General features: G+C 50.7%; 1 protein-coding gene across 1 annotated transcript in view; it reads right to left on the bottom strand.

Moving 5' to 3' along the window:
* Positions 1–361: 361 nt before the first annotated feature.
* Positions 362–24,884, bottom strand: part of LOC140391798 (high-affinity choline transporter 1-like) — a 267,954-nt gene continuing 243,431 nt past the window's right edge. The window contains exons 8-9 of the mRNA XM_072476681.1: positions 16,420–16,637; positions 362–1,124 (exon numbers count right to left, since the gene is read on the bottom strand). Of these exons, the coding sequence (XP_072332782.1) occupies positions 528–1,124; positions 16,420–16,637 (815 nt within the window). The 3' untranslated portion in view covers positions 362–527. The remainder of the gene's footprint in view (positions 1,125–16,419; positions 16,638–24,884) is intronic.

The following is a 24,884-nucleotide window of genomic DNA, read 5'->3' as shown; positions in this document are numbered from 1 at the left end:
CTTTGGTCTCTTCTGCATCTTTTGGTTCTTTCACCCCAGCATTGCTAGCTGTGTCTTCAGCCTTCAAGGCTCTAAATGCTGCAAGTCTCTTCCTAAACTTCTCTGTCTCTCCAACAACCTCCACTACTTTAAGGTGATCTGTTGAAACCTACCTCCTTGACCAGGCCACTTATTCTCATGTCTCCTTTGACTTGGTGTCAATTTTCATCTGATAACCCTCCTGGGAAGCACCTTGGAGTGTTTTCCTACATTCAAAATTTTATATAAATGCAAGTTGTTATTGTAATCTGAATGGAACAGTAACTAGCTAATGATATCCATGGCTAATAATTGACTCAGTTGGGATTTTTAGTCCACTAACTTTAACTGTTTATCAATGAGTTTTGTTTTATTTATTTTTTTATAGCTCCTGCTAACCAAAACCACTAGGCATTTGCTTCAGCTGTGATACATTTTTGCTACAATATCCATATTTGAAGTTGAGGCATGTGTCCTTCATCTGTTTTTGAAATCACTGGACTTAAAACTTAACCATCGACTGGTTCCTTGTCTTCAGAAGTAGTATTAAGAGGGTCCATGTCTTCTTTATCTGTAGGTGTCTGTTCAACTGCATCCGTGCTATCCTTGGTCTCTGATGCTATTTTATTAGATTTTTCTTTTTGAGGCTGTGAAACAAAGCCTTTAAGAATGTCCAGTTTTGGTGGGAACATTCCTCTATTAAAGAGATATTTGGTCAGATGTGAAACAAGTAAGTTCATCAGTAAAGATGCTAACATTGATACAGTTTTGAATGGAAATTTTTGGAGATATATTGGTCCAGTTGGAAATGTGATATCCAAATAGCATCCAGCATAGCAGATAAAAGGTTGTAAACGTAGGTAAGGCTCACCACCACCAACACGTAGGAAAAGGCCAAAGATATAACTAGTGATGCAACCATATGCGTTAGTTCCCTTGATATAGAGTACAGACAGAAGCTGAGGGAAAAGTAGAACAAAGATAAGATCCGAGCTCAGATACCATAATCCATAGACTGAAGTGGACAGCCATGTCATCCCTGCGGCTAGTACTCCAAAAAGAACGACGGCTACTCGCATTATCCATACTAGTTCGTTGTCCGTGGCCTGTAATGCACATGAAGAGGGAAGGGTAAAAACACTAATATAGTTTCCAATGGATTTTAATAAACATATGAATCATCCAGTTTTGTGTTGAGGTGTATTTGGGCAGATCTGTTATTGCCCAAATGACCAATCTTTAAAGTGTGGACCGAGATAGTAGTTGCCAACATGACCAAATCGGATTGTGTCCTCAACCAATATATATATTTTTTAATTTAGAGTACCCACTTATTTTTTTATTTTCCAATTAAGGGGCAATTTAGCGTGGTCAATCCACCTAACCTGCACATCTTTGGGTCGTGAGGGTGAAACCCACACAGACATGGGGAGAATGTGCTAACTCCACACGGACAGGGACCCAGAGCCGGGATCGAACCCGGGTCCTCAGCGCCGCAGTCCCAGTGCTAACCATTCGTCACATGCCACCCTCTCAACCAATATTTTAACACATGCAGTTCTTAGAAAGAATAATTAAATAATGATCAGGAATAAGATCCTTCGGCTAATTATAACTTTAACACTGTTAATCTTGCCCACAGCACTGGGACATTGAGCCCATAAATTAAGATCTACACCTATTTTTTCAAATAGATGCAAACTACAATTAGATTTCATTGTTGTACTCAAAAAACTTACCTGCCAAAACGTATTTGTGCAAAACTTTATCAATGCTAATGGTTTAGCATTTTTAAAAGCTGTAAAGTTTAACTTTGTTTCCTTTAACATGTTCATGGAAAGTGGGTGTCACTGCCCATCCCTAATTCTGTTAAGAACCAGAGAATCCCTTTTTATACACAAGGAATCCATTTGGCCCATTGAGTCCGCACTAACCCTCTGAAAGAGCACCCAACCTAGGTTCGTTCCCCCACCCTATCCCCGTAGCCGCACCTAACCTTCACATATTTGGACACTTAAGGGCAATTTTAGCATGGCCAATCCACCTAATCTGCACATCTTTGGACTGTGGGGGGAAACCAGAGCACCCAGAGGAAACCCACGCAGTCATGGGGAGAAAGTGCAAACTCCATACAGTCACCCAAAGCCGGAACTGAACCTGGGTCCCTGGAACTTTGAGGCAGCAGTGCTAACCACTGTGCCACCATGGTGGTGATGAGTTAGTTTCACTAATCACTGCAGTCCCTGTGGTGTAGAGAAATAAGTTCCAGGATTTTGACTCAGCGACAGTAAAGGAATGGCAATATAATTCCAAGTCAGGATGGTATGTGATATGGAAGGGAAATTTGCAGGCGGTGGTGTTCCCATATTTATAATATTTATGGGCCAGATTTATAATATTCTTGTCACCATGTATGGTGGAATTTAAAATACAGACGGAGGGTGAGAAGATAAAATCAAACACTAGCGTTTTGTGCTTAAACAAAGGAGATTACAATGGGATGAGAGAAGAGCCAGCTAAGGTAGACTGGGAGCAAAGACTTCATGGTGAAACAGTTGAGGAACAGTGGAGAACCTTCCAAGCGATTTTTCACAGTGCTCAACAAAGTTTTATACCAACAAAAAGGAAGGACTGTAGAAAGAGGGAAAATCGACCGTGGCTATCTGAGGAAATAAGGAAGCGTATCAAATTGAAGGGAAAAGCATACAAAGTGGCAAAATTAGTGGGAGACTCGAGGACTGGCAAATCTTTAGGGGGCAACAGAAAGCAACTAAAAAAGCTATAAGTAAAAGTAAGGTAGATTATGAGAGTAAACTTGCTCAGAATATAAAAACAGACAGTAAAAGTTTCTACAAATATATAAAACAAAAATGAGTGGCTAAGGTAAATATTGGTCCTTTGAGGATGAGAAGGGAGATTTAATAATGGGAGATAAGGAAATTGCTGAGGAACTGAACAGGTTTTGTAGGTCGGTCTTCACAGTGGAAGACACAAATAACATGCCAGTGACTGATGGAAATGAGGCTATGACAGGTGAGGACCTTGAGATGATTGTTATCACTAAGGAGGTAGTGATGGGCAAGCTAATGGGGCTAAAGGTAGACAAGTCTCCTGACCCTGATGGAATGCATCCCAGAGTGCTAAAAGAGATGGCTAGGGAAATTGCAAATGCACTAGTGATAATTTACCAAAATTCACTAGATTCTGGGGTGGTCCCGGCGGATTGGAAATTAGCAAACGTGACACCACTGTTTAAAAAAGGAGGTAGACACAAAGCGGGTAATTATCGGCCAGTCAGCTTAACTTCGGTAGTGGGAAGATGCTGGAACCTGTCATCAAGGAAGAAATAGCGAGGCATCTGGATGGAAATTGTCCCAATGGGCAGACGCAGCATGGGTTCATAAAGGGCAAGTCGTGCCTAACTAATTTAGTGGAATTTTTTTATTTTTAAAAAATGTTTTTATTCTCCATTTTCACATTTTCCTTCAAAATTTACACCCCACCAACAGGCAACAAACGGTAACAAATACAAAGTCAATACCCTTAGCATCAATAACGATCCCGTCCTCCACCACCCCACCCAACTGTCAATATATGCCTCAAATAAAACAAACCCTCCCACGGTGGAAAACAAAACAAAAGCGCAAAAGAAAAAGGAGTCCGGAATCGCCCATGGCCACCATTAACCGATAGTGTCCCCTCCCCCCCCACAACAACACTCAATGCCATCCAACCTCCAAAAGAGTACCGTAAGTGACACCCAAGAGTTGTAAACACCCCTCCCCAACTCCTCCCCTCCACTTCCTCTTGTAAAACTCCTCCCCCCAACCTCGGTTCCTTCCCCCCAACATTCCACCCCGGCTAGACCACTCGGACCCTGTTCTGCCAGGCTCCGATGGCCGCAGCCCCATCCCCAACTCACTCCTGTTCACTGGCCGGCTCAAACCGGCCAGCGTGGAGGCCCCCGCCCGGGTCCCTTTCCCCCTTGCCCGGCCCCAGGAAAAACCCAGAAGTCCCCTTTTAGCACACAAACCCCGCATATCCGCCTACACCCCAAAGAGCCCACATTTCGTCTGAAAGTCCCATTTCTTCCCTTGTCCAAATATACACAACGTTGGCTCCTATAGCCCATACACCAGCATGCAGTGAAACAAAAAAGAAAAAAAAATACAGTCTTGAGGCTACATTGGTATATGACCATTTCTCAATTCTGCCACAGTCCTTCTGCCTTCACAAACTCCTCCGCTGCTTCTGCCGTCCCGAAATAAAAGTCCTTGAACTTGTAGGTCACCCTCAGCTTCGCTGGATATACAATGCCACACTGCACCCTGCTAACGTACAGTGCCCTCTTCACCCGGTTGAAGGCAGCCCGCCTCCTCACCAGCTCCACCGTAAAGTCCTGGTATACACGTATACCAGCTCCCGCCCACTGCACCACCCGCTTCTGCTTAGCCCAGCACAGGACCGTCTCCTTTACACTGTACCTACGGAAGCACAGAGTCACTACTCTTGGCGGCTCACTCGCCTTTGGTACAGGCATCCACGACTGATGTGCTCGATCCAGCTCATATCGGGAGGGATCCTCCCCCTCCCCCAATAGTTTCGCCAACATCGAGGCAAAATGCTCAGTCAGCCTCGGTTCTTCAACTCCTTCAGGCAGCCCCACAATCCTCAAATTCTGTAGCCTGGATCTGTTTTCCAGGTCTTCCATTTTGCCTCGCAGATCCTTGTTGATCTCCATCACATAAGAACATAAGAACTAGGAGCAGGAGTAGGCCATCTGGCCCCGCGAGCCTGCTCCTCCATTCAATGAGATCATGGCTGATCTTTTGTGGACTCAGCTCCACCTTCCGGCCCGAACACCATAACCCTTAATCCCTTTATTCTTCAAAAAACGATCTATCTTTATCTTAAAAACATTTAATGAAGGAGCCTCTACTGCTTCACTGGGCAAGGAATTCCATAGATTCACAACCCTTTGGGTGAAGAAGTTCCTCCTAAACTCTACTTCCACTTATTTTGAGGCTATGCCCCCTAGTTCTGCTTTCACCCGCCAGTGGAAACAACCTGCCCGCATCTATCCTATCTATTCCCTTCATAATCATAAGAAGGCAAATGGAGTTTTGTCCTTCATTGCTAGAGGGCTGGAGTTTAAGACTAGGGAGGTTCTGCTGCAATTGTATAAGGTGTTAGTGAGGCCACACCTGGAGTAGTGTGTTCAGTTTTGGTCTTCTTACCTGAGAAAGGATGTACTGGCGCTGGAGGATGTGCAGAGGAGATTCACTAGGTTAATCCCAGAGCTGGAGGGGTTGGATTATGAGGTTGAGTAGATAGGACTGTACTCATTGGAATTTAGAAGGATGCGGGGGGGGTTCTTATAGAAACATATAAGATTATGGAAGGGAATAGATAGGATAGATGCGGGCAGGTTGTTTCCACTGGCGGGTGAAAGCAGAACTAGGGGGCATAGCCTCAAAATAAGGGGAAGTAGGTTTAGGACTGATCTCCGTAGAAACCTCTTCACCCAAAGGGCTGTGAATCTATGGAATTCCCTGCCCAGTGAAGCAGTTGAGACTCCTTCATGAAATGTTTTTAAGATAAAGACAGATAGTTTTTTGAAGAATAAGGGATTAAGGGTTATGGTGTTCGGGCCAGAAAGTGGAGATGAGTCCAAAGATCGGCAATGATCTCATTGAATGGAGGAGCAGGCTCGAGGGGCCAGGTGGCCTACTCCTGCTCCTAGTTCTTATGTACATCATACTTATCCATCAAATTATAGGTATTGAATTGGAAGAATTCCTGGAATAAATTTTCCCAGTGTTATTGATTCTTCAGAAGGTGATCTACACGTGGAATGGATTACAATTGAGTCTAATCCTATCCTCACACATGGCCATATTCCATGGTCACGGGGCAGTGACAAGGAGTGAAAAAACTGGATGATTGTATTTGCTTCAATAGCCCTTAGGTCAAATGCAGAACTCCTGTCATCCATCTTAACTGAGGTCAATTAACCTGAAGTAGGTTATGTGTCAATAGGTGTTAAAACTAAAGCAATGTTGACACAATACCTCTAAATATGAAGGAAAATATTGGAGGCATATGCACATTTTTTCTGACTTTTCAATATTTACATGCAAATGTTTAGATAAATATCATGGAATTGTGTTTAAGAGAGAAGTCTGGACGACAGTTCTCAGCATTTAGAATTTTGACTCAGGGTTCGGTAGACAAGTCTACCGAACTGCAAATGGAATCTAAACGTCATTGTGGTGATTATTCAGTTAACAGGCTGTCGATTTTGTCTTTTGCATATTTTTTTTATTCGTTCCTGGGACATGGGCATCGCTGACTGGGCCAGCAGTTACTGTCCATGAGGGGGCAGTTAAGAGTCAACCGCATTGCTGTGGGTCTGGAGTCACATGTAGACCAGACCAGGTAATAGTAAGAATAGCAGATTTCCTTCCCTCAAGGACATTAGTGAACCAGTTGGGTTTTTGCAACAATCGACAACGGGCATCATTAGAGTTTCAGTTCCATATCTTTACTGAATTCAAATTTCACCATCTGCAGTGGTGGGATTCGAACCCAGGCCGCCAGAGCAATACCCTGGGCTCCTGGTTTACTAATCCAGTGACAATGCCACTACACCACCACCTCCCCCATAATTTTTGCAATCAAGGGAAGGAACATCAACTCTGAAAGCAAAAACTTTTTCCAATCTGGGCACCAAAGCACAGTAATTCCAAACACAAGTGGGAACTCAATGGGATGTCAGGCTGTCTATTGGGTGCTCCCCATGGGCGGCCCAGCAGAAATTTACTGCCTGGTCGTATATACACCCCACCAGTCAGTCACAAACTCAAAATGTCATAAAGAGGCAGGCTTCAGTCAAGTGATGATCAAGAAGTTCAATTCTCTCCACAGGCACTCAGGTGGAAAGAGTTTTGGAAATTCCAATAGGTGGAAATAGGAAAACCCAGGGCTGCAGAGTCAACTATCCTTGTATGGCCTGCAGAGCCCTTCTGCACTTCATGGTCCCAAAAAGATAAGTCTTGGTGCCTCTATTTTATTTGCAAAGGGTATTACTGAGCATGTGACTGGTGAATAGAACACTATTAAAGTTCCATTGGAGTCCTCACGGCGCCGAGGTCCCAGGTTCGATCCCGGCTCTGGGTCACTGTTCGTGTGGAGTTTGCACATTCTCCCCGTGTTTGCGTGGGTTTTGTTTCCACAACCCAAAGATGTGCAATGTAGGTGGATTGAACACGCTAAATTGCCCCTTAATTAGAAAAAATGAATTGGGTACTCCAAATTTTTTTTTTAAAGTTCCATTGGAGTCCAATGTACATGGTCAGATCCTGATTGATATGTATTAATGAGGTTCCTGCATGAATCAAGAAATCATCTCAGCTGCCTCCAGTAGCAAAGGGTTAGACCTGATATGGGTGGAAATGGAGTGACAGGTAGTTCTGCATGATTTTAACTTATGCTCTGCCCAGTTTCCATTTTGGTGTGGAAAGTTAAAATTCCTACTTACAACATGAAACCTTATCAGATACGGCATAGAATGGCCCCCATTTGACTAAAACTCTCTTTATCTAATAATCAACATTTAATCCAATATCAAAAGAGTATCAGTAAAATATGAATTCATCTTTCATCAGTTAGTGTTAACACCTCTTTGAGACCACCAATTTTGGTTGAATAGTGTGTTTAGTAATTTGTTCCACATGTGATGAATGTAAGAAATTGGTATATATATATTTTATATCTGTTGCAGTAACGTTTGAAAAGCCTGAGTTCAGGTATATAATATCGGTTGCAGCAATATTGTTAAATAATATTAGGTTAAGATATCCAGAACCTGTGGATCCAAAAGATGCAATTGAAATGTCATAAAAGTGAAGTCATCATTCATTTCAACCATGTAATTGTTTACCTATATAGGTTTAATGGAATTTTGTTTATAGAAAAAAGAGTCCCGAGGGTTTAGATAATTGAGGGGTTGTGTTAGCCTCAGTAAGATGGTCATAAACCAGTTAGCGGGTTAGAAATTATGTAATTGATGGGAGGAATCAGGCAGTTTAGATTTTAGTTTTGCTAGGAGCTTGAAGGTGAGCAGGAGCTTTTGCCAAACTCTGTCAGGTTAAACAGCAGTCCCCCAAAGACAGCAAGATTTGCAGCTGGTGTCTGAAAGGGTCTCTCCCTCTCTCCAAGCAGTTTTTCCAAGAAATTTCTACTGAAAGGAGAGCAAGATTGCTGCGTTTGCTAACTTTATTTATAAATGGCTTTTTGTTTGCGATGAACTTTGCTTAACTGGAGTTAGGGAAAGTATCGATTAGAAGTTTAACTTTCTCACCTTTTATTGCTGAGAATTATTTAACTATTAATTGTAGGTTTATAAGAAATGGAAATGGGGAGGCCGGCCTCTCCGAACAGGCGTCGGAATGTGGCGACTAGGGGCTTTTCACAGTAACTTCATTGAAGCCTACTTGTGACAATAAGCGATTATTATAATATTATTATTATTTGGCCCATTGAGTTATGACTAATCTCATTGTTGCCTTAACATGACTTTCTTGCATGTCCTCCCATAACTTTTGACACCCTGGTCGGGCAAAAATCTAACTCAGCCTTCAATGTTCCAGACTCCACAGCTCTATGTGGAAGAGAATTCTAAAGACTAACGAGCCTCTGAGAGAAGAACATCTTCCTCATCTTTGCCTAAAATGGATGATGCCATAATTTTAAACCATGCCTCTAGTTCTAGATGATAGAAGACATGGGGTGGGATTCTCCGTCCCATGCGGTGCGCCCCTGGAATTCTCCATCTCGCCAGCCGGCCAATGGGGTTTCCCATTGTGGGCAGCCCCACGCTGTCGGGAAATCCCCGGGCTACCGGCGAAACGGAGAATCCCGACAGCAGAGAATCCAGCCCATGCTCTCGGCATCTACCCTGTCGAACTCTCTATGAATCTTATGGGCGGGATTCTCCGTTTCTGAGACTAAGTGTTAACGCCAACGCAGAATTTGTGGACTTTCATGACAGAAAAACTTGCTCCACACCTGGACTGATCCCGTTACTATTAAGGGGCTAGCACTGGTGCCAGGTGGGACACAATTGATTCCAATGAAAAATGGTGCGGGATTTGGTTCAAAGTGGGCTGTTAGCAGTGTGTGCAGTTGCATGGCTGCCTTGCTGGCTGTGGCAATGGCATTCCATGCCCATCCATCTCCATAGCTCACCTCCTGCCCCCCCCCCTCCCGCTACTCTCCCCAACCCTGGCAGAAGCCCCCCAGCCAACGACATAACTGTCAGCACACTATGGCGATGTTGGACACCCTCGATGGACGCCCCAATGTTGGTATGCCCTCTCTCTACCTCAGCAGCCGCCACGCTGATTTCACGATTTTTAAAAGCACAAGTGAACCATGCCATCAGGAACTCGGCCTATCGGAGGCGGAGAATCCCGGAGGCCCCGGAGAAACTGGGTTGGGTCCGCCAATGATATGCAAACGGTGTCTACTGTAAATGCGTTCTGAATCGAATTGACTCCGCTGTCAAGGTGCTGAAGCATTGCAATTTGTTGTCAAATTGGTGCCTTCCGCGGTTTTGGCGTCGGAAGCTATTCTCCGCCCAATCGCGTTTCCCGATTTCAGCGTCAACTAACGGAGAATCCCGCCACAGTGCTTCAATAAGAATTTATTCATTGTTCTAAACGCCAATGAGAATAGGCCCAACCTACAGAACCTTTCCACAAAAGACATCACTTTCATCTCAGGAATCAGCCTAATGAAACATCTCAATACTGTTTCCAATGCAAGTATATCTCTCCTTTAGTAAAGAGACCAAAACTATTCACTGCTCTCCAGGTGTGGTCTCACCCATGCCCTGAACAACTATGGCAGGACTCTTGACTTTTCTACTCTAACCCCCTTGCAATAAAGGTCAATATTCCATTTGCATTGCCAATTACTTGCTATACTTAGGGTGGATTCTCTGCAGACTGCTGCCAATAGCGGGGTTCCTGATCCAGCGGTTAATTAAGCTTCGGACAAAAACGGTGCCAACCCTATTCCGATGCTTCGGTCCCCCACCGGAAGCAAGCTACATGCCCCATGTAGGCGGAAGGATACAACTAGGCCATTTGAACCCATTTGCATCTGATTAATGGGCTGGAGGCCTGATTTGCTGCGGCGTCTATCCTGAAATTCAATTTCACTCCCTTTGACTGTGAGCAGCCTCTAGATTCACAATTGAAGGCTATTTCAAATGAGGAATTAGCCTTGTTAGTTGTTATAGCACTTCACACCCCTTAACTCTCAGGTACCTCTCCAACGGCACATGTGCCATGTCCCAGAGGATGATTAGTGCATTGCATGTCCAATAACCTTTGATGCCTGAGCGGTATGCCTGAACTCTAGGAGCGTTAGCTCCATAGAGGGAGCTGCAATAATCAAACACTAAAGAGCAGGGCTTTAGCACTGAGAGTCTTCTCGCAGCCAAAGGGTAAGTGTGTGGATGAGTGGAGGGCGAGGAGCACAGTCACCCTCATGTTCCCAGCAGTGTTCTGGGCTCTGGGGTCTAGGGGCTCCTGATGTGGCTGGGGGTGAATGTGCAGAGAAAGGTTTGCCAGCACAACTGGCTCGCTGGATGGCACTCTGAAAGAAAGCAGGACACTTAAGGGTGGGGAGGCTTGGGGGATATGAGGATCCCGCGGTGGAAGCCCCAACTGATTGTTGGTCTCCCTCCTCCAATTCCTTACAGATGACAATGTCTGCTGGAATTGATCCCGTAGCGACTGCCCTCGTGTTGCTTGTGGCAGCCAAGATAGGCCGATGCCAGATATGTCCGCAAGGCAAACCCAGGCTGGAGGCAGGGGAGTTGCTGCACACCTTGAAGACCTGGTGGCCCATCAAACTGAGGATGGACCCAGAAGGGGAAGCCAGTGACGACCCATGGTGTACAGGCATCGATGGTCATTCATGAGCTGACGGACACCATGTGCCGGAGAAGACTGCGCCTCAGCAGCGAGACAGTGCGGCACCTGTGCCACGTCCTTGCGGACTTGGCAGCCCGTGGAGGAGTGGGACAACTGCTTCCGGTGGCTGTGAGGGTCATTACAGCCCTGAACCTTTATGCCACTGGGTCATTCCAGGTCTCTAGCGACGACCTGTGTGGCTTATCTCAAACTTCCGCCTATAGGTGCATCCAGGAGGTTACGGATGCTCTGTTTGCCGAGTCATCCAACTATATTGCCCTCCAGTTGGACCAGGCCCACCAAGATGGCTGTGCTGCAGGGTCTGGTGCCATCGGCGGGATGCCTAGGTCCAGGGGGCCTTCAATATCACGCAACTTGCCAGCGAGCATTGGGGCATCAGGGGGTTCCCTACATGAACAGGAAAGGGTTCCAATCCCTGAATGTTCAGATCATGTGCGACTACCGCCTTCGAATCATGCAACCTGCAACCCAACGACTGTGCCCGCTACCCAGGGAGCATGCATGACAGCTACATATTACTATATTTCTGATAAAAAGAACAGGGTAAAGGGTTATGAAATGAAATCAAAATCACTTATTGTCATAAGTAGGCTTCAAATGAAGTTACTGTGAAAAGCCCCTAGTCGCCACATTCCAGCGCCTGTTCGGGGAGGCTGTTACGGGAATTGAACGGTGCTGCTGGCCTGCTTTCAAAGCCAGCAATTTAGTCCTGTGCTATGGCAGGGAGGTGGATTTGAGACCAGGAAGAGATCAGTCATGATCTGATTAAATGGCGAAGCAGGCTGAATTGCCTACTTCTGCTCCTAATTCCTCTGTTCCTATGTTCCTATATATGTCTGGAGGCACTCAGAGCTCCCCGGTGTCTTCGAGGACCATTCCAGGATGATGGCTTGGCTCATGGGGGACAGGGACAAATAAAAATACCTCCTGCGGTCATGGCTGATGAGGCTGGTGCAGAGGCATGAGACCGAGGCGGAGATCCATTATAAGGCCCACGCTGCCACCCGTGCGGTCATTGAGCGGTACATCGGCCTGCTGAAAACGCGGCTCCAAAGCCTGGATCACTCGGGTGGTGCCTTGCAGTACACTCCCCAGGGGGTCTCCCACTTTGTGGTGGTCTGCTGTGTCCTTCATAATCTGGCACAGCAGTGGGGCGACATGCTGGAGGAGAAAGAGGAGCAGGAGCAGGAGGTGGAGGATGGACATGCAGCCTCATCTGAGGATGAGGAGGCGGTCCAGGAGGGGTTGGAGGACGAGCCCGAGGAGGATCTGGAGGATGGAGGACGGATGGCGGCAATGGTACGACATGCGAGGAGGACTAGGGACGCCTTCATCGTCTCCAGATTCCTCTAGGACGGAGACGTGTCTATCAGTTCAACCCCACTGCCCCCACTCCCATTTCCCTCCCCCCCCCTCTGCAATTCCCTCCTTCCCCCTCCCCCAATCCCACCTTACCCTAATTTCCATTTCCTCCTCACTCACTCCATTTTAAATTTCCCTGACTTACCGGTGTCACTGGCATTGCTGTGCCATCCTGTTCTGCCCATTACCCTTGAAATGCGATGGTGTCTGGAGGGGTGAATTCCATGGAACAGAGGGGCATGTGGAGTGAGCTTCAGAGGCCTCTGAGTCATCAGGCGCTGTCAGTCCTTGAGGCTCCCCATTGTCTACACCATGGTGTTGATGTCATCAGCGATGGTCCTCAGTGACTGGGCCATGCTCTGGAATGCCTCAGCAATGTCCACCTGCATCTGGGACATGACCCTCAGCAACTGGGACATGATATCGATGCCCTCGACCATGGTCATCACAGACTGAGCCATGCCTTGGACACCACCACTCAAGACGCAGACGTCATGTTCCAGGTTTTCCACAGCGTTTGCCACCCTAGAAGTGTTGGCCTTGGTGCCACACATTCACGGCAATGTCTCCTGTACCTGCAGCGTTCAGTACCCGTACAATTGGCCTTGCAATCGCTGGAGTGTGGCTGACACCCCCTCCTGAATGTCACGGCTGTGTCCTATGATCTGCGTCAGCTCAGGGAGAACCTTGTCCAGAGACCCGGCATCTGACTGGGATCCAGCTGAGTCCTGGGATCCCATAGACCCCTGACTGCTGCCTCTCCCTTGGATGTTGCAACCTCCACCTGATGTGAATCGGCAACAGTGTGGTGCTCACCTGATTGTGCCCCAGAAACCTGTCCACTAATGTCCCCCATGGAGGTGTGTGTCCCTGCATTGATGGAAGGTGCATGTGATAACTGTGACGCCTCGATGTTGGTCTCCTCGGAGCTCCCCACAGTGCTGGTCTCTTGGGTGCCAGGGGGGGAATGGCTCCGGATGGCCAGGCCTCGTCAGATGGAGATCTTGTGAATCAATTGACATGTGGTCAGTGAGAGGGAAGGATAATTTTGTCTGACATGAACTATCGCTTTAAACAGGTCATCTGCATGAAGGGGCAGAGGATCCTCACCTCTCTGGCTCAGGCCACCCTCGCCGTCGCAGTCTGCTCTCTCCTCGGTCAACCCCACAATCACTAGGGCCCGTTCCTCATAAGGGGTGAGGACTTGAATCTCTGGTACTCCACCCCACCTGGCCCTTTCCCGTTCAATATGGGCTACCTTCCCCTGCGGGGACAAAGAGAGAGCATTGTGCACTGACGCTTGATGGGTCTATGGCAGGTGCCATATTTGGGCATCGTACTTGGATATGACGGGGTCATGCTCATGGGTGCCAGGGGGTGCTGAGGAACTTGCACGAAGATCAGATGTCGAGAGGGTACAAGGTGCCAATCAGTGATTTTGGGGAGGTTTAGGAATTTGACGGTGGCAGGCGGAACTGATGGCAGAAGAGAGGTGGTAATTTACCCTTGCAGCTCATTGGAGGTCGTTTGTCTTCTTCCTACATTGCATGGCGGACCTCCTTGTCATGCTACCCGCACTGACAGTCACTGCACTGCCTCCCAGGTGGCATTACTGATACAGCTTCTGAGCCTCCTGCTCCCTCAGGGTAACAGGGTGCCCCACCTCTCATCCACAGCACCAAGAAACCTGGCCAGTTCGGCATCCCCAAAGTGAAGAATAGGATTGCACTGCCATGTTTGTCTGCTGACTGGGAGTGAGTGGTGAGGGAACGTTTAAAAGCAGCTTCCCCGTGTTAGTGCAAGCGGCTGAGTTGCGATTCAGACGGCAAGGGAGACAATAATGTCGAGAATCTTATGGGGGCTCCTTTTTGACACTTAGTGTCGTTGAATATGGGCCACGATCTCGCCAATGCAGCCGTCGTGAAACTCCCTGCCAAACATTCCCAAAACTGGACTTTGAAATGTTTCCATTGAATCGCGCTCATATACTATTAATAGCTATTGCTCTTTGTGTTTATATTCATTGTTTCTCCCTCTTAATACATTTTTAGTCACCTTTCTCTGGTTTCTAATTGTTTCTCAAACTTCTGCTGCGGGAATCAGCGGGGCGGGCAACTCCGGCACGAAGGAGTGGCGTGAACCACTCCGGCATCGGGCTGCCCCAAAGGTGCAGAATCCTCCGCACCTTCAAGGGCTAGGCCAGTGCCAGGGTGGTTTGCGCTGCGCCGGCCGGCGGTGAAGGGGCTTGGCACCACGCCAATCGGCGCCGAAGGGCCTCCGCCGGCTGGCACGAGTTGGCGCATTCGCGGGAGCGCCAGCGTGTGCTGGCGTCATCCCAGCGCATGCGCAGGGGGGGTTCATCTCCACGTCGGCCATGGTGAAGGACCACAGTGGCCGACACGGAAGAATAGAGTGCCTCCACGGCACAGGCCCGCCCGCGGAATGGTGGGCCCCGATCGCGGGCCAGGCCACCGTGGGGGCACCTCCCGGGGCCAGATCCCCCTGCGCCCCCCCGAGGACCCCGGAGGCCGCCTGCACAGTCAGGTCCCGCCGGTAAGGACCTACTCTAATTTAAGCCGGCGGGACCGGTCGAAAACGGGCAGCCACTCGGCCCATCGCGGTCCGGAGAATCGCCAGAGGGGCCGCTGTTAGCGGCCACCGACCGGCGCGGCGCGATTCCCACTCCCGCCAAATCCCCGGCGCCATAGAATTCGGCAGCCGGTGGGGGCGCGACTCACGCTGCTCCCCGGCAATTCTCTGACCCAGCGGAGGGTGGGAGAATCCCGCCCCTGGTCTACCACTATTTATTGTGGTATCATACATCTTTTCTTTCAATTTGATACCTTCCTTAAAACTTCCTTAGTTAGCCACAAATGGTGTTGCTTCTCAAAGCGTCCTTCCTTCAAAATGGAATGTATTTTTGTTGAGAGTTATGAAATAACTCCTTAAATGGCTGCCACAAATTCTCTAACATACTTTTCAACTCACTCTTCACTCAAACTGGGCATTACGCTGCCTGTTCAATAAATTGTGTGTGATTGCATTGTTATAGCTAGTTTAGAGAGATTTAATTCTACCACTTAGATTTGAAACCAAAGGAGGAATTAAAAATCCGTCTGTTTAGCAGATTCTGGGTGAACTGGTGTTTTATGATCAAGCAGCTCTATTTGCTGATTTGTCAGATTCCTGCCGTGTAGTGATCAGTGAAACCTTTTGGGGAAGAAGAGAGGCTCTAAAAGGTAAGATTTAAACAATCTTTCTCGGGCCAGGGGAACTGGAATGTTGCTCCAGGCCCCATAAGGAAAGTTTGTTCACTTTGCTGCCCTGGTCTCCCTCCCTTCCCACAACTAAAACCTTAATGAACCAGCCCCTATTTGGATGTATTCATGGACATTTCAACTCTAATGGTCTCACCCTGCTAAAATAGGTAGGTTTTTTTTCTATCCATCTCCAACTTTTTTAACCAATAAATTAAATTCAAAGGAAATGGAAAAAAATACACCATGTCTCTTAACGTCCTTATGATTTTTCTGCTGGGACTGCCAACCATGTCTGGGGGATTAATTTTTAATTTCTGGAGACTCCAGAGCATTCCTGTAGTGTTACCAACCTTAACTATCACAAGGACTGCGGAGGGTTCTCTGAGCCACTCAAGCTTTGCTTACCAGCAGACAAGCTTTGTACTCGTTTTGGCTTTCTGCTGGAGAGTTCAAATTCTCTCTTCGGTTTTTGGGGAATAATTGGTGGCATGGGAACCCAATCCAGCCATTTGAGCTCAGGGTATTGATAATTTAACAACATAGTTTGATGATAAATATATTTAAAAACAAACTTTTTTCAGTAATAGTAGTCAATCTATTTAATCTGATTGGATAAACTGAGTTTGTTACCCATATGCCGCATTGAGCAATCACCATCTTTCATCTAACTTATCAAAAATATATTACTTGGTAAAACATTTGTAACATTGTAAAAGAAAGTAAATATGTACAATAAATAAACTTGAAGACTTGTAGGTTTAAGGCATGCTCACTTCACGCCTAAATACACCATGATAAATATTCCGAGTAAACATGGAACTTGCTGATAGGATGGAAGAGTCAGCTGATGACATCACTGCAGCAGAGACAGCTCCAAGGCCAAAAAATGCAATGTAACTTGGACAAAGGTACCGTAGTATAAGAGGCAAAATCATCTGAGTTTCATTCCTTTCCATAGGATCTGGAAGACCATAGCCAGTCTGATTCCAGTCTGTAAAAAAATCAAATGTAACCCTTAGACAGCTAACAAATGGAATCCTCTGTTTAATCACATTCTAATGCCTGAAATTTCAAAACACATTGGAAATTCAAACTAGCATTATATAATTTCCTGTCCTGAAGATAAGTATTGATCTTTAATAGGCTACTTAAATTTTGTTGGAAATATTTTATTGGCGTTTGTCCAGTTTTTGCAAAATAACAACATAATATATAGTGCACCTGATAGTTACACATTGCGATGTTCCTCATTTACAAATTTTACATACACTCTCTCCGCCCACTCTCCCCCTCCCTGCTCCCCCTCCCCTCCCCCACTCCCCCATTGGTAGTCTGGTTCTACCCTGGCACCAACTTTCGCGCTGGGTGTCATATTACTGTGGTCCGCTCCCCTCTCCTGCAATTCGTGTTGTTGTCTTTGTGGGTTCGGTGGCAGGGGAGGGGGGGGGGGCTCTTCCTCTCTCCCCTCCTCCTATTTCCCCCCTGATGCATGATCAATTGCACAAAGACGAGAGTTGAATACAACTGTAGCTTTATTACACTAAGATGTGTGGCCTCCTAAAGCAGCTGGCGAAATGGCTGCTGTATGGGGAGCACACATATTTATATTCCGCCTACTGGGCGGAGCCAGCAGGCAGGGACTACCCCCATACCTGTTGTACAGGGCCTTACTACACATCTCCTAATATATACAACAGTGGTGATTACCACACCCCCTTGTTTCTCTCTGTGACCCCCTTGAGTTCCCTCCTCACCGACCCTCCCCCCCCCCCCCCCCCCCTCAGTAGTCACTATTGGCTTCGAACAGGACTTGGAACAGGCTGATGAATGGCCCCTACGCTTTGTGGAAGCCCTCGACCGACCCTCGAATGGTGGACTTGATCTTCTCCAGGTGGAGAAATTCTGATAGATCTGCCAGCTATTTCGCAGCTGTGGGTGGTGCTGCTGAGCAGGATTCTTTGGAGGGCGTTTAAGGAAGCAAAAGCAAGGGCATCAGCCCTCTTCCCCATATGAAGATCTGGCTTCCGATACCCCGAAGACTGCCACTCTCGGGCATAGCCCCACCCTCACCCTCACAACCTTGGACATCGTCTCGAAGAAGACTGTCCAGAACCCAACAAGTCTGGAGCAGGCCTAGGACATGTGGGTGTGGTTGGCCAGCCATCCCTGGCACCATTCGTTTTTATCCTCCACCTTTGGGAAGAATCAGTTCGGGTTTTGGTTGGGTGCGCTCTGCACCACTTTAAACTGCATGAGGCTTAGCCTTGCGCAGGAAGAGGTGGAGTTGGCCCTGCTCAGTGCTTTGCCCCAGAGTCCCCAATCCACTTCCGCCCCGAGTTCGACCTCCCAGTATGCCGAGCTCCATCCAGTGGAGCCTTTGCCCTTTCCAGAAGTCGTGCATAGATGTCCCCACAGTTCCCCCTTCCTGACTGTCTATGTTTATTAACTCCTCCAGAAATGTGTCTCTTTGGGCCCACGAGTACCTCGTCGTCTCCTTGCGGAGGAAGTGTTTGATTTGAAGGTGCCGGGGTCCTGACCTGTCGGTAGCTCCAGTTCTTCCGTCAGTTTGTCCAGTGTTGCGAGTCTGTCTCCTATGTAAAAGTCCCTGACTGCTAGCGTCACTTCGTCCTGTGTCCATTTTTTGAAGGTGGTGTCGAGCATGGCTGGTGGGAATTTATGGTTGCCGCAGATGGGGGCCTCATTCGGTTCCATGTCCTCAATATGCAATCATCACTGGGCAGGATGTGTATTTTGTCGGGGGGGGGGGGGGGGGGGGGGGGGCACTTCCATGGCGAGGTCCCGGTGGGTCGTTCCTTTGCAGGAGGACTCCTCAAGCTTCATCTATTCCATGTTGGGTTCTCATAGCCATCCCCTCACCCTCTCAGCTGTGGCTGCCAAGTGGGAGTATTGCAGGTTTCGAAGAGCCAGGCCGCTCATATTTTTACTCACTTGCAGTGTCGACTTGGGGATACTTGGATTCTCCGCCCCCCCCCCCCCCACCAACACACACACACAAACGGCATGATCATTTTTCTATTCCTTGTAAAATGGCCTTGGGGATGAAGATTGGTATTGATCAAAACAGGAAGAGGATCCTCAGCAGTACGTTCATCTTGATCATCTGCCCCCTCCCTGTCAGGGAAAGTGGGAGTGCATCCCATCTCTGTAGGTCCTTTTTAACTTTCTCCGCCAGGCTGGTCAGATTCCACTTGTGGATCTGTGTCCAGTCCATCTGGATCCCAAGGTAGCGGAATTTGCTTTGGGCTAGTTTGAATGGTAGGGCCCACAGCTCTGTCCCTCCCCTGCTCGGGTTCACTTTGAATGCCTCGCTCTTGCCCAGGTTGTCCGAGAAGGCGCTGAACTCTTCCAGGAGCTTCATGATTGCTTTCAGGCCGTTATGTGGGTTTGAGATGTAGAGGAGCAGGTCATCCACATAGATGAACTCTGTGCTCGCTGCCTTCTCTTCGGATGCCCCTCCAGCCTTTTGCATCCCAAAGGGTGATCGCCAGGGGTTCGATTGTCAGGGCGAACAGGAATGGGGATAATGGGCATCCCTGCCTTGTGCCTCTGTGCGGCTGGAAGTATTCAGAGCTGGTGATGTTGGTCTGAACGCTCACCTTGGGGGCGTTGTACAGGAGTTTCACCCATGAGGTGAACCCCGTCCCCAGCCCAAATCATTCCAGTATCTTGATGAGATACTTCCATTCGACTCTGTCGAAGACCTTTTCTGCATCCAGAGAGCCAATCACCTCTGGTGTTCTCTCCCCGGATGGGGTCATTATTACAGTTAGCAGCCGCCTGATTCGCAGTTAGCTGTCTACCCTTGACAAAACGTCTGGTCCTCTGTGATCATCTCTGGTACACAGCTCTCCAGTCTCTTAGCCAGGACTTTTGCAATTGTCTTCGCGCCCACATTGAGTATCGAAATGGGTCTATATTATCCACATTCCGTTGGGTCTTTGTCTTAATTTGGTATCAGCAATATTGCGGGCTATGTTAGTGATGGCGGGAGGGTGCCCCTCACTAACGAGTCTGCGAACATGTTCGTAGGCGATGGGCCAGGGCTGCTGCAAATTTTTTATAGAAGTCCTCTGGAACCCATCGGCTTCCAGCTCCTTCCCCTCCTCTATGTTGATGCTCTCCATGACCTCTCCCAGTCCTATTGGTGCTTCCAGCTCCCATTACCTATCATCCCCCACAACTGGCATGCCCAGTCCCTCGAAGAACCATGTCATCCCCGCGTCCCTGTCGGGGGGTTCGGAGGTGTAAAGTCCCTGGTAGACGGCCTCAAATGCTTGGTTGACCTCTTTTGGTTCCTCTACCAGTCTGCCTCTGCTCTCCTTCACCTGTGCCATATCTTTCATGGCTGCCTGCTTTCTCAGCTGGTGAGCCAATAGGCGGCCAGCCTTTTCCCTGTAGATTCACTGCCCCATCTGCACCATGAATACTCCTAGTTCCCTAGCCATGCCCGTCTTTTTCCCCATTCTGGGGTTCGATCAATCCATCAATGGGTCCTGTCAATGACAGTTGAAGTCGCCCCCTCATGATTAGTCGGTGTGCGTTGATGTTGGGTTTCCCTCCATGGTCTGTTTATGAAATCTCCGTTGTCCCAGTTGGGCATGTACACATATACCAGGGGCTGGATTCTCCGCCCCGCCGTGCCACATTTCTGTTTCAGTAGACCAGCGGGATGCTCCGTTACGCCGGCTGGTCAATGGGATTCCCCATTGTGGAGCAGCTCCACGCCGTCGGGAAACTCCTGGGCTGTCGGCAAAACGGAGCATCCCGCTGGCGGAGAATCCAGCCCCAGAACTACTAATGCCCCGTCCAGGACACCACTGACCATGATGTACCATCCCACTTGGTCCGTGACCGTCATTGACGCTGCAAACACCATCCTCTTACTAATCAGAATAGCTACCCCCTAGCCCTTGTCCCATAACACAAGTGATACGTCTGTCCCACCCAGCCCTTCCTTACCCGCAGTGGCTCCTTCTCCCTTCAGGTGTGTCTCTTGCAGGAAGACTATGTCGGCTTTCAAATTTCTGAAATTGGCGAAGACTCTGGATATTTTCACTGAGCCGTTAAGTTCTCTGACATTCCAGGTGATAATCTTAGTGGGGGGTTTCTTCCCCCCTCCCTGCGGAATTAACCATACTTACCTGGTGGACACGACCCTGCACTCCTTTGTGAGGCCCCCGTCCAAAATGGCCACGGTCATCGTCCTCACCATGAAGCCGGGCCCTTGTGCTCCGGGGTTTTCCTTTGTCCAGGGGTCACCCGATATGGTCGCCAACTGTGTGTATGCCACGTGGGTGCGCCCCTGCATTCTGGGTTTTCCCTTTGTCCAGGAACCCTCCAAAGTGGCTCTTGCGGTGCCATTTTGTTCCTTCAGCCTGCACCTTACCGTGTGAAACCAATCTGAAAACCAACCCTGTCTTTCCTTCGTGTTCCCTGTGTGTTCTTTCCCCCCCGCCCCTCCCCACCGTCCCCTCTCCCTTTGTCACCCCTCCTTGTCTCCCTCTGTGTGTTCCCCCTCCCTGTCTCTGTGTTTCACCCCCTCCTCCCACCAGCCCAACCAAGCGCTCCCTCCCTGCTGGGAGGTGCGGCACTCGCTGTCTTTCTTCCTGCGCTAGCTATCCCTGCTAGTGTGGTGGCTCCACTCCTGGGGCTGGCTTTACCCTATCTTATGCCCACTGTCTGACCGCTCCCTCTGCCTGTGCCTCACCCTCCTGCATTCCTCTCTACTTGCCCTTCGTTGTGAGCAGGGGCAAGATTCTCTGACCCCCCAGCGGGTCGGAGAATGGCCGTTGGCCGCCGTGAATTCCGCCCCCGCCGCCCGCCGAAGTCTCCGAAGGGAGAAAAGTCGGCGGGGCGTCAATGGCGCCGCAGACCTCGGAGAATGGCACGGGTGGGCGCAAGGCAATGGATTTTGGGGCTGCCGGTATCCTCCCGTCCGGATGGGCCGAAGTCTCGCCAACGTGATGACGGGTCACGTCGGCGTAAATCAAACCACCTTTCAATCGGCGTCAATCAGTGCTCAAGGTTGACGCCGACCAGCGTGGAGGTGGGTGACGGCCTGGGGGGTTGGCCGCTGGAGAGGCGATGGCGTGGCCGCAGTCTGTATGTGTGGGGGAGATGTGTGTGTAGGGCTGTGTGTGTGTGCGGCGGGGGGGGTGGTTAGAGTGGGCTGGGCTCCGCGGGAGTGCCGGGAGGGGGGTTAGAGTGGGCTGGGCTCCGCGGGAGTGCCGAGTGCCGGGAGGGGGCGTGAGTGCCGGGGAGGGTGATGGGGTCCGTGCCGGGGAGGGGGATGGGGGGACAGGGTCCGTGCCGGGGAGGGGGATGGGGTCCGTGCCGGGGAGGGGGATGGGGGGACAGGGTCCGTGCCGGGGAGGGGGATGGGGTCCGTGCCGGGGAGGGGGATGGGGGTCCGTGCCGGGGAGGAGGATGGGGTCCGTACCGGGGAGGAGGATGGGGTCCGTGCCGTGGAGGAGGATTGGGTCCGTGCCGGGGAGGGGGATGGGGGGACAGGGTCCGTGCCGGGGAGCGGGATGGGGTCCGTGCCGGGGAGGAGGTTGGGGTCCGTGCCGGGGAGGAGGATGGGGTCCGTGCCGGGGAGGGGGATGGGGTCCGTGCCGGGGAGGGACGTTGGAGTGGGGGGGGGGCAAGTGACTTGGTCCACCTGGCCAGGTGCCAGCCTCCAACAGTCGGACCCATGCGGTCCATGCCACCTGGCTGGGGGGCGGAGGGTGTATGGGCAATGATGACATGCCGTCGTTCCCCCAACGCCCCCCCCCCCCCCCCCCCCCCCCCAGGACGTCATGTTTTCCGATCAGCCAGCGATGTTGGCCGCCGTGGCGACAGCCGCTAATGTCCATGTTGCCCTGGATGAGGAGGAGCGTGCCAGAGAGGCGGCGCAGGCTGCCGCAGAGGGGCAGGCGGCAGCCGACCAGGCTGGAGGGACACCTGACCGACAGGACGAGGAGGGGGAGGAGGACGTCGCGGCCCCACGGCAACGGAGGCACCCGAGGGCGCCCCGTGTGTACCGGCCCCGGCAGTCATACCAGGACCTCACGGACCGAGAATGCAGGAGGAGACTCCAGATGAGCCGGGAAACCGTGGCACACATCTGCCACCTGCTGGCGCACCTGTTACTGCGTGGCACTGGCGGGGGACACCCTCTCCCCGTGTCTGTCAAGGTTACGGTGGCCCTGAACCTTTATGCAACGGGGTCATTCCAGGCACCGAGTGGGGACCTGTCTGGAATATCGCAGACATCGGTGCACCGGTGCATCCGGGCAGTGACAGACGCCCTATATGCCATGACGCACCGCTACATCCGCTTCCCTGTGGACCGGGCCAGCAAAGATGCCCGGGCTGTGGGCTTCTCTGCCGTGGCCTGGTTCCCCATGGTCTAGGGCGCGATTGATGGGATGCACGTCGCCGTGCGGCCACCTGCAGATAACAAGGCCGTGTTCAACAATAGGAAGGGGACCTATTCGATGAACATACAGGTGGTCTGCGACCACCGCATGATGATCCTGCACGTCTGCGCCCGTTACCCGGGCAGTGTACACGACTCATACGTGTTGTCGCGGTAATACATCACCGGCATGTACGAGGGACGCCATCCCCGGCTGAGGGGCTGGTTGCTGGGCGACAGGGGCTACCCATTGCGATCGTGGCTGATGCCGCCTATACGGAGGTCACGCAATGAGGCGGAGAACCGCTACAATGATGCCCATGTAGCGACAAGGGGAGTGATAGAGAGGTGCTTTGGCGTGCTGAAGATGCGTTTCAGGTGCCTGGACCTCTCTGGGGGCGCCCTCCATTATCGGTCAGATAGGGTCGGCCGCATCATTGTGGTGTGCTGCGTCCTGCACAATATAGCCCAGCAGAGGGGCGATGTGCCGCAGGCAGAGGAGGGCGGAGTGGAGGAGCAGCAGGAAGAGGCGCATTCCTCCCCAGATGAGGGGGATGGGGGCAATGGTCAGGGCAGACGGGCTAGACACGGGCAGGTGGCTGTCCACCGTTACCGGCTGGGCCAGCGGGCACGGGACAGGCTGATAGCCGCCCGCTTCACTGACTAGATGGGCGTGGGAATCGGGGAGTATGGCCACAGGCCGCACACCATGGCAACAGCCGACCACCCACACCCCCCCACCCATCCACCCACCCAGCACCCTCACCCCCCTCCCCAACCCCACCCACCCCACCCGCATGCACACCACCCCCCCATTGCCGATCCACCTGCGGCACAATGGCCGGGCTCACACAGTTGCCGGTGGACGCGTGTCTATTGCAGGCCATGGAGGATGATGACAACCCGCCCTGCGATGAGCTCCTGGCTCCACATCGTTGGACTATGTCTGACCCATGGCGACAGTACCTCCATCCACCCGGACCATCCCTGCATGCGGCTGTGACACTGCAGCGCACGGTCCCGTCCTCTGCCCGGGGGGATGTTGATGGCAGCCCAGGGGGAAAGGGGCAGACTCACCTGGGGCTGAGGTAAGACCACCCCTCACACACACACTTGCGCTCAACGTACATGACACGCCCGCACACTTTGGACAGAGCACAAAGGCAGCTTCGGTAGGTGTAACATTGACTTTAATAACAAAAGGAGTTCATGCACGTGCCCTAGCCCCTAAAACTCATCTGTGCCCTGCACCCGTGCCAACTTACTCAGTGTCTAATTGTTTGGCCTTACGGGCCCTTTGACTACGTCTACGTGGTTCCCCAGACGGTACAGCAGAACTGGAGGTGGACTCCTGTGATTCCTGCCCTCTGACACGTGATCCCTTTGGCGGCCGTTTCCTGGGGCGCCCTGGCCTAGATGGGCCAGACTGCGGCCCGGGCGACTGGGATGGCGAGCTGCCAGCCTGTCCTGCCCGTTGCCCACCCGATGCACCTGGGACGGAAGGGGGGAGTCCGAGGTGTCGTGGTGTTCCGGGACCTCTCCTACAGGGGGACCCGGGACGGACCACACCACCTCCTCCTCCCTTGGGGTGCCCGATGGCCCCCAGGCCTCTACATGGGTGGGGGATGCGAACGGACTGGCCATCCGACGCCCCCCCCGACATCTGGCGCTGCCAGTCCTGGAGGCCCGTGCTGGTATCGACAGGGGTCTGCAGGTTTGCAGCCATGGAGCGCAGGGGATTGGCAAACCCTGTCTGTGACTGTGCGACGCCGGCTCACACATGGGCAATGGCGCCGATGCCCTCAGTGATGGCCT

This window comes from Scyliorhinus torazame, chromosome 15, assembly GCF_047496885.1.
Source record: "Scyliorhinus torazame isolate Kashiwa2021f chromosome 15, sScyTor2.1, whole genome shotgun sequence".
Taxonomy (NCBI): domain Eukaryota; kingdom Metazoa; phylum Chordata; class Chondrichthyes; order Carcharhiniformes; family Scyliorhinidae; genus Scyliorhinus; species Scyliorhinus torazame.
Note: the sequence above shows the minus strand (reverse complement) of the source record. Positions and strands in the feature narration are given on the sequence as shown.